Source organism: Colius striatus, chromosome 1 (assembly GCF_028858725.1).
Source record: "Colius striatus isolate bColStr4 chromosome 1, bColStr4.1.hap1, whole genome shotgun sequence".
NCBI lineage: Eukaryota > Metazoa > Chordata > Aves > Coliiformes > Coliidae > Colius > Colius striatus.
The window spans coordinates 203528575-203543030 of NC_084759.1; the positions used below are offsets into that span (position 1 = coordinate 203528575).

At 50.6% G+C, this 14456-nt stretch overlaps 1 protein-coding gene across 6 annotated transcripts in view; it reads right to left on the minus strand.

Annotated features, from left to right (window-relative positions):
* PFKFB3 (6-phosphofructo-2-kinase/fructose-2,6-biphosphatase 3) overlaps window positions 1-3085 on the minus strand; it is a 42290-nt gene extending 39205 nt beyond the window's left edge. Inside the window, exons 1-2 of one of the 6 annotated variants that reach the window (XM_062020268.1) lie at window positions 2949-3085; window positions 916-981 (exon numbers count right to left, since the gene is read on the minus strand). In XM_062020268.1, coding sequence (XP_061876252.1) covers window positions 916-931 — 16 coding nt within the window. In that variant the 5' untranslated portion in view covers window positions 932-981; window positions 2949-3085. Of the gene's footprint in view, window positions 1-915; window positions 2107-2948 lie in introns of all 6 variants that reach the window. The other 5 variants (XM_062020267.1, XM_062020266.1, XM_062020258.1 and 2 more) reach the window with 5 other exon arrangements.
* Window positions 3086-14456: the final 11371 nt, after the last annotated feature.

The window sequence follows — 14456 nt, forward strand, 5'->3', positions numbered from 1 at the left end:
TGACATCTCATCTGGGCAGCGGTACCCTCTGCCCCACACACACACCCGCCTGAGCCTTCAGCAGCAGCTTCTCCCCACGGCCTCGCACTCACGCTCCTCCTGACCTTTGTGTCTCCTGGAGAAGACTTTTGCCCCTCTGTTTCTTCTCCCAACAGAGCTGTTTGGGCAAAGAGCCACCAGGAGCATCCTGCGCCGTGTCCTGCCACGCTCGCACGGTGAGACCACCACGATGAGATGCTCTCAGGGGTCTCTGCCCCACTGTGAGCCAAGCAGGAGGGGAAACTCATCCATCCCCCCGTGTGCCCCACAGGAGCAGCCCTCAGGTCTCACAGCTGGGTCTGCCCCACGCTGCCAAGCCAGGGGATGGCAAGGGGAGGGGTCTCTGCCAGCTGCAGCCATGGGATGTGTGGGGATCTGGCTTGGGGTGCAGATGGGAGAGCAGCACAGTGTGACAAAGGGCTGTCCAGGTGGGGTACCCCTCTCAAAAGCCGTTTACCTCCCTGGTTTCTCCTCCCAGACCCCTCACAGCCGGGTCCTCCAGCCGAGCATCTCCCATGGACCAGCACACACACGCGCGGGTTGGCCGGTTCTCATCCTGCATCCCGCAAAACAACCCCAGCAGCCGCAGAAACGTCCTGCTCGCTCCTCAGCTCTTGCACCACCCAGAGCAGCTTATTCCCCCAGAGCAGAGAGCGAACAAAACCCCCACGGCCGAGGGAAGGCAGAGGGAAGGCAGTTCCCCTTTACAGGCTGCATTTCTACACCCCCCCAGCATCACCAGGCGGGCACAGCCCTCTGCTCCCGTCTCCCATCGCTGCAAGGGGGCACCGCACGACCCCCAGCCCCTCACCTCAAGGACGGGGGGAGCATCCCGAGCTCCTTCTCCCCCCTCCCTCCCAAACCCCAGCCCCTTACCTTTGCGGAACGGCATGGGGCAGGGGGCGCGGGGCTGTGCCTTCCGTCCTGCAGAGGGTTATGGACCTAAAACACCGGGTTCTTCTTTGTTTTCTATTCTCTTCCTTCCTCCTCTTTCTTCTTTTCAGAAGGAAATGGACATATTTGGGCACAGGGCGGCAGACACCCGCGTCATTTGCGGGCAGGGACTGCGGGCTGGGGGAAGTTCTTGCCAGTTCGGAGCTTTTAACCCTTCGCTTCCCGGAATCAGCAGCAGGGCTGGGAGAGAGGTGCTACAGCTAGGACAAAGAGCTGGTGGCCTTTGAAAGAGGTGGAAGGCGTTAGGAATGAGGTTTTGGGTTGGATTGTGGTAGTTTGGGGTTTTTTTCTTCCCCTAGTAGGAGCAGTAGAGAAGGGAGGGTAAAGGATGTGGGTAGGATGAGGTGCTGAGGGCTATGGGTTAACGGTGGGCTTGGCAGTGTGAGGTGAGTGGTTGGACTCGATGATCTTAAAGGTATTTAACAACCAAAAGGATTCTATGAGTCTATGATAATAGGGTTTTGGCCTCATGCATCACCTCAGCCAGTCTCCTGGGCTCAGCAGAGCACTGATCCCACCTTCTTTGTGGTGGCAATGGGCTGGGAAAACTCGACTGTTTCCACCACCAAAGAGCCAGAAACTCAGATCTCCCCTGAGCATCCCTTGCACAGGCTGGGCCATCCAAGGATGGGGCAACTGGAGGATCAGGTCCTGCCATGCAAACCCTCACACTGGGGATGTGCAAATCCTCCTCTCCTGGATTCAGGGCAGGGGCAGCAGTGAGGTGCTGGAATAGGCTCTGAGCTGATCCTGGAGTTTTGGAGAGCAAACAGATCTGTGGGGCTTAATCTGTCATTCCACCTGAAGCTCAGGTTGCAGCAGGAGGTGAAGGTGGAGCATTATCACCTGGGAGAGTTGTTTATTTTTACTGTGGTTCCTTTATTGCTCTCCCTGGAGGTGGAAAGAGGCATTGGCTTGGAAATGGTTCAAGAGAAACTCCTTCAGCTAAGCAGGGATGGACTTCATCCCTCCATCTCAGTGGTTAACAGTGATACTATAGGAGTTTTGGTGGCAGGGGCTGCTGGGCTTCCTTCCAGCAATTGGAACCCGTTGCAGGAGCTGGTTTCCTCCCTGTCCCTGGAGAACATGGCACAACAGGCTGGAGCTGAGTGTCTGCCAAAGCAAATGGAGCAGGCAGCCAGTTTCTTGGGGAACAATCACCCAGAAATGGTATTTAGCAACCCTTAAGGGCCACGGGCTGGGAAAATTGAAGGCAGCTGGGCTAGATGTCCATGAGGCATTGCCAGACACAGCCCAGCAGGTAAAGGAGAGTCCTTCTTCACTCCAACACTCACGTGCAAGAGGAACACAGCCCAGGCCTGCCTGAGGCCAGGGTGGCACAACAGCAACCTGCCTTTCACTCCATTTCCCAGCAGCAGCCAGCACAACACACAATGGGCCACCCCAAGGCCAGGCAGCTCCAGGCTGGGGCAGAGGGGCTGGAAAGCTGCTGGAGGGAAAGGGCCTGGGGTGGTTGGTGCCAGCTGTTGAACAGGAACCAGCAGTGTGCCCAGGTGGGCAAGAAGGCCAGTGGCATCCTGGCTGGGCTCAGCAGTGGGGTGGCAGCAGGCCCAGGGAGGTGAGGGAGTCCCCATCCCTGGAGATACTGCAAAGCTGAGGTCTGAGGGCCAGGGGTTAGTGATGGGCTTGGCAGGGTGAGGGGAGGGGTTGGACTTGGTGATCTTAAAGGTCTTTTCCAAGCAAAACAAGTCTATGATTGTTTAGTCAGAACTGACCCAGCCAACAATCCTTTTACCTTTCTCCCAGGTTTAAAGCCCATATTTAGCTGAGGCACTGTGACTTCAGCCCTCAGCTTCGTGTTAAACCCAGAACAACCCTCCTGGGTCAGGATGATGGAGATCTAAGGGGGCTTCCCCACCTTGCACCGAGTCAGTAGGTGTGCACAGCCAGGCTTTGTGCCAAGAGGCATAGGAGATGAGCCTTTCTGCACTTACCTGAGGGAAGCAGAGACATCTTTACCCATCCAGGGAGGAATGGACCTTTGGAGCAGTGATTGCCCAGCCAGGAAATCAGTGTTGAACTGAGCTCTCTTTCCAGTCAGTGGGATGGTGAGATACTGGGGATGTGGGTGCTCTGCTTGAGCTGCAGCCACTGACGCATGTCACGAGGTTCTCCTTCACTACAAGGATTGTACTCTGCAAGCAAATAATAATGCAAACAGCCCATTTAAAATATTTATAACCTTTTGAAAGGCTTGAGTGGCATCAAGCCAAGAAAGATGAGGGTGCTCGTGGTTGCTGGCACTGGGTATGTCTTAGGGCATGCTTACAGGATCCATCAGGCTTGCATAATCCTATTGTGGCCTTTTATAAGATGTCTGAGTGCTCAGGCAGGCTCTTAGCCTCACCCTCCCAAGCTACGTGTTGCTTGAAGTTGCTGCTTCAGGCCCCTTATCCCTTATCCACTCAGCTGCTTTCTTGCCAAGCTGCTGCTTTCATGCCTAAGCCAGTCTCAAGGTTGCACTCCAGTGACCAGTCACTGACCATCAAGAGCTGTTTATAGCCCAGGGGCTTTTGCTTTCAGCTCAAGTGCCCACGTTTTCAAAGCCTGTGGTAAACCTCCCACACTCCAGGAGCCAGAAACACCTGGTACCCAGTTCCCTTGCACACAGTGAGCTTTCCCTGTGTGTGGATCACAGCCCTGATGCTTCAGCCTCCCAGATTGAGCACAAGGGACAGTGGCAAGGAGGCTCATGGCCTCTCACCAGCAATAGCCATGCCATATCTGGCACACAACCAGGTCATCAGGGCTGAAGATGCAGCAGGAACTGGAAATGATGAGCTTTTGGAAACTTTCCAGTCAAATCCCATGTGTGCTGCAGCCTGACCTAGACAGATTACTTTTTGGTATTAGAGCTGGCATCTTCATATCACAAAGATTAGGTGTTCTATAAAGGTGTTGGGAGAAGATTGGATTAGAGAGATGCAGGTCAGAGACTCAGGGCCAGGTGCTCTTGGTCCCCTGCACAGCTCCAGATCCCAGTCTCCTGCTTTGCACTGAGTCATCAGGTTTTGGAGAGACAAAAGGAAATGGGCAGCATCTCCCAGGAGTAATCTGCAGGCAGCAACTACTTTTCCATGGCTTTGAGCTGCCACCCACATGCTTACTTGGCACTGGAGAGAAAGTGTCTCATTTGGAGAAACGTTTCCATCCTCCTGCTGCATCCAGAGTGGCAAACAATCAGTTCTGTTTCACACAGTCCAGACTTGCTGTGGCAAACCCTTGCCATGCTGTTAGTCAGGTTTTAAGATCAAAAACACTAGGGGAAAAACAAGTATTGATTTTATGATGCCAACATGATCTTTATATGAGAGTAGCTTTCCTCAGGCTTTTCTGTTCCCCAAGCTTGGCCTGCAGAAATGCTGCAGGAAAAACAAAGGTTGTGAGGCTTTGCCCATGACAAAGCTGGAAAGAAATGAGAACACGCTTTGCTTTCTATCTGATGATTTCAAAGTGAAGAAGGAGGAGGGAAGGGGGAGGAAACACATCAATAGCACTGTGATGGCTGGCCTTAGTTTTCCTTATTAGCCCTTAATCCCTGACTTCCTCAGAGGAGTTGAACCCTTGCAGGTGAAGGTGCTGCTTTCTGGGACTGTGTGTGCAGACACAACTGTGTTGTGTTACGTGGGATGACGTGCAGAGCTGTAACTGCTGAGGTGCAGGGAAATGGTCTTCCTCTGAAACTTGTGCTCAAAGCAAACACCTGAATCCTGGCTTGAGAATATTTCATTGCCACATGATTTCTTCCCCAGAAAGGTCTTTAAATTTGGCTGAGTGAGGGCAGCACCTTCTCTCAGGAGCAGAGGACTCATGGGGAATTGCTCCAGCCCACATCTCCTCCCAGTGACAGCTCTGCATCACTACAACTGCAAAACCCCAGCGTTTTCCTGTGCTGCCTCAAAGGACACAAACCCCACAGGTTTTCTCTTCCCATCCTCACAAGGGGAGCTTTGTGTGTTTTGCTAGAGTATCGTTTGAGTTTTGGTTCAGTTACTATACGAGTTTTACAAGTTGGAAGCAGCAAAGCCAGAAAGAGCTGCCCAGCTTTCTGCCTGCAGGAAAAGGTGGAGAAACCTGTGATGAGTTGAAGACCTTTGTCCTGGCAGGACCACATGGATTCCTGAGCTGTTGACTTGCTGCAAGCTCTCAAGAGGAGGCTAGAGATCACAACTTAGAGATTGGCAGAGCAAAACAACTCAAGGGCTGTGAAGTGGTGAGATGCTCAAGAACTGCTTTGGGAAGAAAAACCCATGTTCTTCCTACAGGAGGAATAAGAGGCAGGAGAGAAGCAAGGAAAGGGTTAGTCATCCTCCTGGGAAAGATCTTGTTTTCCACTTGAAAGCTCTCCTTGGGACCTGGAGGTTTTCAGCCTGGAGAAAAGGAGACTGAGAGGAGCCATGATCAGTCCCTACAACTCCTCAACAGGAGATTGTGGCTGGGCATGTCGGTCTCTGCTCCCAAGTCACAAGCAACAGGACAAGAGGAAACAGTCTCAGGTTGTGCCAAATGTTTAGATTGGAGATGAGGAACAATTTCTTCTGTGACAGAGTTGTCCAGCCCTGTCCCAGGCTTCCCAGGGCCATGATGGAGTCCCCATCCCTGGAGTGATTCTAAAGCCATGGAGCTGTGGGGCTGAAGGACATGGGTTTGTGGTGGCTGGGGCAGTGCTGAGGGAACAGTTGATCTTGATGAGCCTAAAGGTCTTTTACAACCTCAGCAATTCTGTTCTCTTCCATTTCTCTACTAACAAGTATGAAAGGCAGCATGAACCCAGTGCTTTGGGATTTCTCCACTTCCCAATGGAAAACAGAAGAGACACTGCAAAGTCACAACCATGAGCTCAGCATGGAGCAGAAATCAGAGCAGGCAGACACGAGAGGGAAGAGCTGCAGAAATATACACACTACCCCTTCTCCAGTTAACTGCAATGGTCTCTGTGGCTTTCATGTCTCTCCTCTTCCATGGCAGCTTTTCCACCTCAGTGTCTGTTTTCTCCCTGTTCATAGAATCGTTTCAGCTGCAAGAGACCTTTAAGATCACTGAGTCCAATCTTCAGGTAAGACATCACTCACTGACATGGAAAGCTGTGGGTTCACTCCCACATACAGGGAGCCACGAGCCAGACATAACCAGCACAATGACTGAAGGACACAGCTCGCTGCAGAGTCACAGCTCTAGTTATCATCAGCTACAGCATCATTCTGGGTAAGCAATCAAGCATGGGCACAGACAGGGACTTCCTCACCCATTTCTCTCTCTTGGGGAGCATAGAATCACAGATCATAGAATTGTTTTGGTTGGAAAAGACCTTTAAGATCAAGCCCATCACTAAGCCATAGCCCTCATCACCTCAGCTTTACAATATCTCCAGGGATGGGGCCTCCCCCACCTCCCTGGGCAGCCTGGGACACAGTCTAACAACCCTCTCAAACATGAAAGTGGAAGACTTTAGGTTTGCCCACTTATTTTTTCCCCTCAGCAGTTAAAAGTCCTGCAGACTTGGCTGCATTTTCTCCTCCCTTCCACTAACTTGCTGAGCTCCATCTTGAGCAACACACACGATTTTCCATAGTAAACAGGAGATTTTCGGCAAGCAGCACGGGGAACCCCCTGACCTGCAGGAAAGTGATCCCACCTAACACAGTGCTCACTTAAAGAATGTTTCAGAGTTCACAGATCCTTCAGTGAGCAGGAGAAAGGGGCTGCTGCTGGGTTTTTGTTCCTGACATGAGGCAGGAAGAGCTGTGATTATAGCTCGAGCTGCCCAGGGGTTAAGGGCTGTGGGCTCTGGAGCTGCCTGATGCTATAAGCAACTCATGTAATTGCCAGATTTTGCTACTTGAAAAATTGTTCTTGTCCTCTATGAGGCATGAAATGTCACTGCAGAGCTTCAAGGAAAAGGTTCCAGCTCACTTTGCAAATGTGTTAACAGGCAGAGACAAGAGCCCTTCTGCCAGATCTTGCCAAGCCAGGAAAGGAGTTGGAACACGTCTCAGATGAGGAAGGGTTGAGGGATCTGGGGCTGTTGAGCCTGGAGAAGGCTCAGGGGAGACCTTGCTCTCTACAACTACCTGAAAGGAAGCTGTGGTGAGGTGGGGGTCACTATTCTCCACAGTAACGAGCAATAGAGCAAGAGCAAATGGCCTCAAGTTGTACCAGGGGAGGTTGAGGCTACAGGGGGGTTGGATTAGCTGGTCCCTTCCAACCCCTACCAGTCTATGGTTGTATGATTCTATGAATCTCTTTGCTGCCAGGGCTGTCAGGCATTGGAAGGGGCTGCCCAGGGAGGTGCTGGAGTCACCGTCCCTGGAGGGGTTTCAGAGCTGGGTGGATGTTGCACTGAGGGCAATGGGCTGGTGGGTCATAGGGCTGGGACAAAGGCTGGGCTCCATCAGCTTAAAGTTCTCTTCCAGATGAAACCATCGTATGATTCTGTTGGCCTTCTCCCACACACAGACCAGTTATCCAATCAACAAACACCTCCCCATACCCACAAACAACCCTCCTGCATTACTCTGAGCACCAGTGCTCTGACCTCCTTGGCTCAAACAGGTGTTTCTTCAGAGCATCACAGCAAAACAACATTCAGAAAGAGGAAAAGCAGGTTTACTTATCCATTAAACAACATCACAAGTGAGAATCACCTGCCTGAAATGCAGTTTTGGGCCAAAGGAGGACAGAGACAAGGTTCAAATATTAAACCTGCAGCAAGGTATCAGTCATCCTGCCAGAAGCTGCCTCAACATCTCCAGCTGCACTTCACACAAGTCCCTTCTACGACTATAAACAGAGGTGTGTGGTAGTGTGTGAATGTTCTGCAGGAATTCATAGAATCCCACACTGGTGGGGGTTGGAAGGGTCCTGCAGAGCTCATCCAGCCCAACCCCCTGCTAAAGCAGGTTCCCCTCCATCAGGGGCCACAGGAATGTGTCCAGGTGGGGTTGGAAACCTCCTGAGAAGGAGCCTCCACACCCTCCCTGGGCAGCCTGGGCCAGGGCTCCCTCACCTCAGCACCAAAGCACTTTCTTCTCCTCTTCTAGTGCAACTTTTTGTATTCCATCTTTTCCCCATTACCCCTTGTCCTGTCACTTGAGAAAACAGAAAAAAAGTGATGTCCCATCCTCTTGACAAACATCTTTTAAGTACTTGTGTTGGTGAGATCCCCCTCTCAGTCTCCTCCAGGCTAAACAGCCCCAGGTCCCGCAGCCTTTCCTCATCAGAAAGATGCTCCAGTCCCCTGATCATCTTGGTGGCCCTGCATTGGACTCTGTCCAGCAGTTCCCTGTCCCTCTTGAGCTGAGGAGCCCAGAACTGGACACAGGACTCCAGATGAGGCCTCATCAGGGCAGAGCAGAGAGGCAGCAGAACCTGCCTTGACCTGCTGCCCACACTCTTCTTGATGCCCTCAGCATTGGCTTCTTGCCCACTAGCCCACACTGCTGCTCATGGGGAGCTGCTGATCCCAGAGCTGCTCTCCAGCAGGTCACCCCCAGCCTGTCCTGCTGATGGGCTTGTTCCTCCCGAGGTACAGGATGCTGCACTTGCCCTTGTTGAACGTCAGCAGATTCCTCTCTGCCCAAATTTGGTTTTCTTGAATTGCTCTGTTCATGGTCACACAGCACCAGGCTTGTCTGCAACTGCAAATTCTTGTTTCATAACAAGCTATCCCCAAAAGATCAGGACTTAGGAGAAACCACTGCTGGAGTCTTGGACAGCAGGAGCCTCTGTTCCCAGAGCAGACACAAGGACCAATCTGTATTTCTGCTCTCTTGTAGCTTCCATCATGCTCTGGAGGCAGATGCCTCCCTGTCCGTGGGTTTAGTCTAAGGCCAACCCCAAAGGCTGCACAGCTCTTGGAGCCCATGGGGGGTTTCAAAGGACAGCACATGCCCTGAGGACATGAGGAAAACATGAGTTGTACATGATGCAAAGTGACACAGTGATAAAGACTCTACTCTTGCAGCTACAGCAAAATCTTCAGCACCGCAGAGCAAGAGGGAAGCCCTTTATTAGAAGTCTTGCCTATAGGCCACACAAAAACCATAATCCTCAAGCCCAAGGGCTACTCTGAAACCCATCTGTGAAACCCCCACAGCTCAGCTTAGCAGGAAGCCAGATCTCCTGGCTGACAGTTCCAGAGTTTCACAAAAGCTCTCAATTCTTTCCTCTGGCACAGAGACTAAAGCCCAAACTCAGGCACTGCCACCAAGCATCAGCTGGGGTCTGGCCAAGGAGTGGTTCTGGCAGTGGTGGTGGGACAAGCCACCACAAAGCCTCTCTTGAAGGGTCTCCTTCCTTACAGAAACATAGATGTAAGGTTTAGAAATCCAACCAGTACCTGAAAAAAACACAGTTTTCAAAGTAGCAAATAAACCCAGCAGCTACAGGCAGGCTGTGCACTCTCACTGCTCAGCTGACAGCAAATTAACAGACTGCTAATGCAATCAACCCCTACTCCTTTTAAGAACAAGTGCCTCATCACCTAAAGGCAGGAACTCTCCAAAGGAGTCCATCATTACCACATCACTGGTACAGCCAGTGCTTGTAAACAACACAGTCAACTCCCCAGGATCACAAGCAGCTCTTGCTTTACTGGGAAAAAGAACAAGGTTATAGTCTGGTGCCCAGTCAGGTTTCAGTGCCAGATGTAAGTCAGTGCTAGTGTGAGCAGCCCTCAGCTGTATGGATGCTCTTGTTCTTTTAGGATTTGTAGAGAACTTTCATTCATTTTTAAGGCTCTGGAGCAGCTAATCCTGTTTTCATGAAGGACAAGAAAATCATTCAGTACTAGGCAGCATGGATTCACCAAGGGGAAGTCCTGTGTGACCAACTTGATAACCCTCTATGATGAAGTGACTGGTCTGGTGGACCCATTGGAGAGCAGCAGACACTGTCTACCTGGATCCAGGAAGACTTTCAGTGTCTCCCTGTAAGATCCTTCTCATAAAGAAGCTGTTGAAGCATGGCTGGATGAGCAGACACTGAGGAAGACTGGAAGCTGGCACAATGACTTATGGGAGGCCATCACCCAGCTCCAATGTGGTTTGGAGTAAGACTATGCTCAAGAGAGAAAATGAGCTAAAAGATGAGAAGATGTGTCCTGATTTAGCAAGGAGCAGCTTTTGGCTTGGTAACAGGGGGAGCGGGTTGCAGTGAAGACCCTCCCCCGGCTCCTAGGTTCAGACCCACCTCCGGCCCGGCTGGGCCAATCTGGCGCCTCTGCGATCACTATTTAGGGGACGGGAATTTGAAATGCGAGTTGGGAGGTGGAGAGTGATACAAGATGGAGGCGACCACGCGGACCCTTCAGCCAGAGAGGGAGGAAGGAACGAGAAGCAGTAGACCGGAGACCCTTCTGCCAGCCGTGGCGAGAATACAAGCTGTGCCCCTGAAACCTATGGAGATTCGTGGCAAGACTGAGAGCCACCAACAGCTCCGTGTGGGTGAGCCCGGACGGGCGAGGGACAGTGTGGGGAGACGGCCATGGCCCAGGCCGTGCTGGAGAGCCTGCACGCCGCAGAGCAGCCCGTGCAGATCTGCCATGCTTGTGAGTTACCCCACGGACTTGCAGGGAGGACTGGCGTGGAGTTCACCCGTCCTGAGGAGGGACAAACGGCAGAAGCTATCGGGAACAGACTAACTGAAACCCCCACTGCCTGTCCCCCCGAACCATTCGGGGGGGGGGCAAGGTGAAAACACTGGGATCAGGGCTCTGAACCCGGGAAGAGGGGAGGGGTGGCAAGAAGGTGTTCTTAAAAAGGCTGGTTGGACTCTTCATTGATGTATTACTCTGGGTTGTTTCATTTTGGTTATGTTTTGGTTGATTTTGCATTAAATTATTTTCTGTTTTCTTCCCCAAACCGAGTGGCCTGGTCTGCTTTGTCCTGAACCTTAAGCGGCAATTAAGCCCTCCCTGCCCTCGAGCAATCCTCAGCCTCTTCGGTACTCAAGGCTAATCGTGGCCTTTGTTCCCTGATGGGCCTAAACCACGACAAGATGTCACCCAGCTGTTTCTGAACAGGTAAAAATGAGGCACAAGGAGATGGATCATCCTGCAAAGCTGGGTCCAGTCCTGTTTAATGTCCTCATTACTGGGCTGGATGATGCATACCCTCAGTGAGTCTGCAGATGACACCAACCTGGAAAGAGCTGATGCTCCAGAGGGTCCTGCAGCCACCCAGAGCTGGAGAAATGGGCTGGCAGCTGCCAGGTCCTGTATCTGGGGAGGAACAACCCCAAGCACACACATGGGATTGGATTTAACAATGGATGAGTCTTGCTGAGGGTCTCTTGCACCAAGTACTGTAAGATCAGGAAATGCTCCCTCATCAGAATTCTGCCTCTGGAACAGGAAAGACTGAAGAACTGTTGAATCACTTCATTTGGGAAAAACCTCCAAGAACATCAAGTCCAACCCCTCACCTCACACTGCCCACCACTAACCCACGGCCCTCAGCACCTCAGCTCCACAGCTTTGCAATAGCTCCAGGGCTGGGGACTCCCCCACCTCCCTGGGCAGCCTGGCAAAGGGGCTGACAACCCTCTCAGGGAAACACTTCTGCCTCAGCTCCAACCTCAACCTCCCCTGGGGCAACTTGAAGCCATTTCCTCTTGTCCTATCACTCGTTGCTTGGGAGACCGACCCCCACCTCCCTGCAGCCTCCTGCCAGGGAGTGTCAGAGAGTGCTCCTGGCTCCCCTCAGCCTCCTCTGCTCCAGGCTCAACACCCCCATTCTCTCAGCCTCTCCTCACAGCACTTGTGCTCCAGCCCCTTCCCCAGCTCTGTGCCCGGCTCTGGCCACGCTGCAGCCCCTCAGTGTCCCTGTGGCAGTGAGTGAGGGGCCCAGCACTGAACACAGCCCTGGAGCTGCAGCCTCCCCAGGGCCCAGCACAGGGGATGGGCACTGCCCTGGGCCTGCTGGGAACCTCTTCAAAGCCTTCTGTAATTTTCTCTTCTATCTTTATGAAAACTGTGGGGCTACAACACACATTTTCTCCTCCACAGAAGGGTAAAATATCCCATCACATAGCTAGAGCAGGAGCCTGATTACAAATAAGCATCTCAGAAGGCAGGTGCTGACACAGACTGATGCACACAAAGCACATCTCCCCTGTCCTCATCCAAATTCACTTCAGAATCCAAAGTTCAAAGCTAAAACCACTTTTACTTTTGGTTGCATGGTTGTAAGGGAGTAGGGTGTAATCCCAGCTCTCCAGTCAACCTTCTGCATGACCTTGGGCAGGGCACTTGTTGTACCTGCTTCCCTCCCTCCCTCTTTGGCTGGCTCTGCAGACAGCAAGTTCTTTGGAGCAACAACTCTCACCTTTCACAGAATATCAGCAAAACAAGCTTGGATTTCAACAATAGGAACATTAAGAGTGTTCCCTGTGAACTCCACCTCACAGATGCCTTCAGTTTGACACCCAGCTGGCAAGTGATAACGTGTCAGCTGAAATTCAATGTAGGTTAAGTGCAGAACAGAGCAATATAGTCACAACATCTGCACATAACAACAGGCTCTGAAATAGCTGTTCCCACTCCTGAATGAAACCTTGGGCTTGTAAGAATGAAGAAAGCAATCAAATCAATACTTCCCTACTGCTAAAATAGCAGCCAGTGTTACAAATTAGGAAGAGAACAAGGCAGCAAATGCTTATGCCACTATGCAAATCCCCACTCTTAAGACTTAAGGGTTGATAATGCGTTAGGGACACTTCATTCAGCTCCAGGCTGACACGTCCTACACGTCCCTTTCAGCTTGCTGTTAGCTTCAGGACACTGGCAAATCTCTCCTAAGTAGGTGTCTAGCCTAGATTCCCAGAAGAAATGAACAGTTCCTACTTAGCCTGAGAGGAGACAGATTATTCATCACTTTAGAGAATCAGAGTATTTACATGGGTACTTAAAACATGGAATTAAAGCCTAACTGTAGGAAATTGAGCCTGAAAAACACCAAATGCTTCACCTATAGCAGGATAACCAATCCTGTACTGCCACTAAGGCAAATATACCTGAACAGGACACTGTCCTCTTCATTTGCTGTCAAATCATGACTTCTTAAGGCACCACACAAAAAAAGAAACAGAAATATTATTGCTTCAGCCCACAGTTCCAAGTATGTACCTTCCAGGAAAAGGTGGGTGCAGTTTCAAGCATGCAAACAAACAAGTGGAAGTCTGTAGCTGCAATGAACTCCAAATTAAGGGCTGCTGAGCCTTCTCAGAGGGCAGTGATCAGAAAGGGGAAAAGAAAATAAAAGCATGTGTAAGCAGGCTGAAGGTGTTAAAAAGTAATTTGAGAAACTACTAGAAATAGAAATAAGTCAGGAACAAGATTCCAAGGGAGGCAGGATGTAAGAGTTCAGAATCAAGCTTTCAAAGATATAGCCATACCCAAGAAAGTCTGAGCTAACACAGCCCGAGTGGAACAATGTGCATTTGCAATAAAATGCTTCCAAACTATCTTGTGTGACAAGGCAGGTCTGGCTGAGGAGCTCACTCTGGCCATCTGCCCCTCTGCTCTGCTAACAGTGTAGAAGGAGAGATGCTTATGCTGTTTTAGGGACCCCATGGGACAGAAGAATTATTTACAGCATCAATCTACATAAAACACTAAAAAACCAAGTTCTCTATTTCCAGGCTTTAAACTTTACCCAGAAGTCCTCAACCACAAGATTTTTAGAACCAAATGGTTAAAAATTTGCCAGCAAAGCAATTCTCAAAAAGACCTTCAGCTCATTGAGCTGGAAGCTCAGAAGCTGGCATTAGAGGGAAAACAGCAGAGCAGCTGCTTAGAAGACACACACACACACAGAATAGGCTGTATATCTCAGGAAATGCTTCCAGCTGGTCACTGACACTGAAATAAGAGCCACAAATAAATCAGGTTGCTTAGAGCCAAGTCCTATTTCAAGCAAAGTTCAGATCACACTAAACCTGTTATCAGTGCTTAACTTCCTACAAGTTGACTCTTATAAGCAAATCTATGTTAATTCTATACAAATTTCTTTTCCTACATAGTAGCAAAGAAAGTGTTGCTCAGGGTCAAACAGAAAGAGCAGAGCCAACACTAGAATCTTGATTCTGTTATTGGTTTTGGTGTCAGTCAGGGCTGTTTCTTCACCTCTGTGCAGGGAGATTTTCTAGCAGGGGTTTCCAACTACAACTTGCAGCACACGTGGTGCAGAAGTGACTGAGGGAAGGCCTTGCACCACAGAAGAGGACAGTAAGGAAGCCAACACACACGAGATAAAATACAAGGTTGGTTTTCTTTTTTAAAAATGGTTCTGTTTTACAAGCAAATGTTTGTACAGAGGTTGGTGGAACACAAGCAGACAAGAAAAAAAATCAGCAAAACACAAGACCAAGGGTTTGTCATATAGATCTGCAGCCAAAACTTATTAAAAGGGCAGTATCTGGAGATATTCACAGCGTCAATCAAC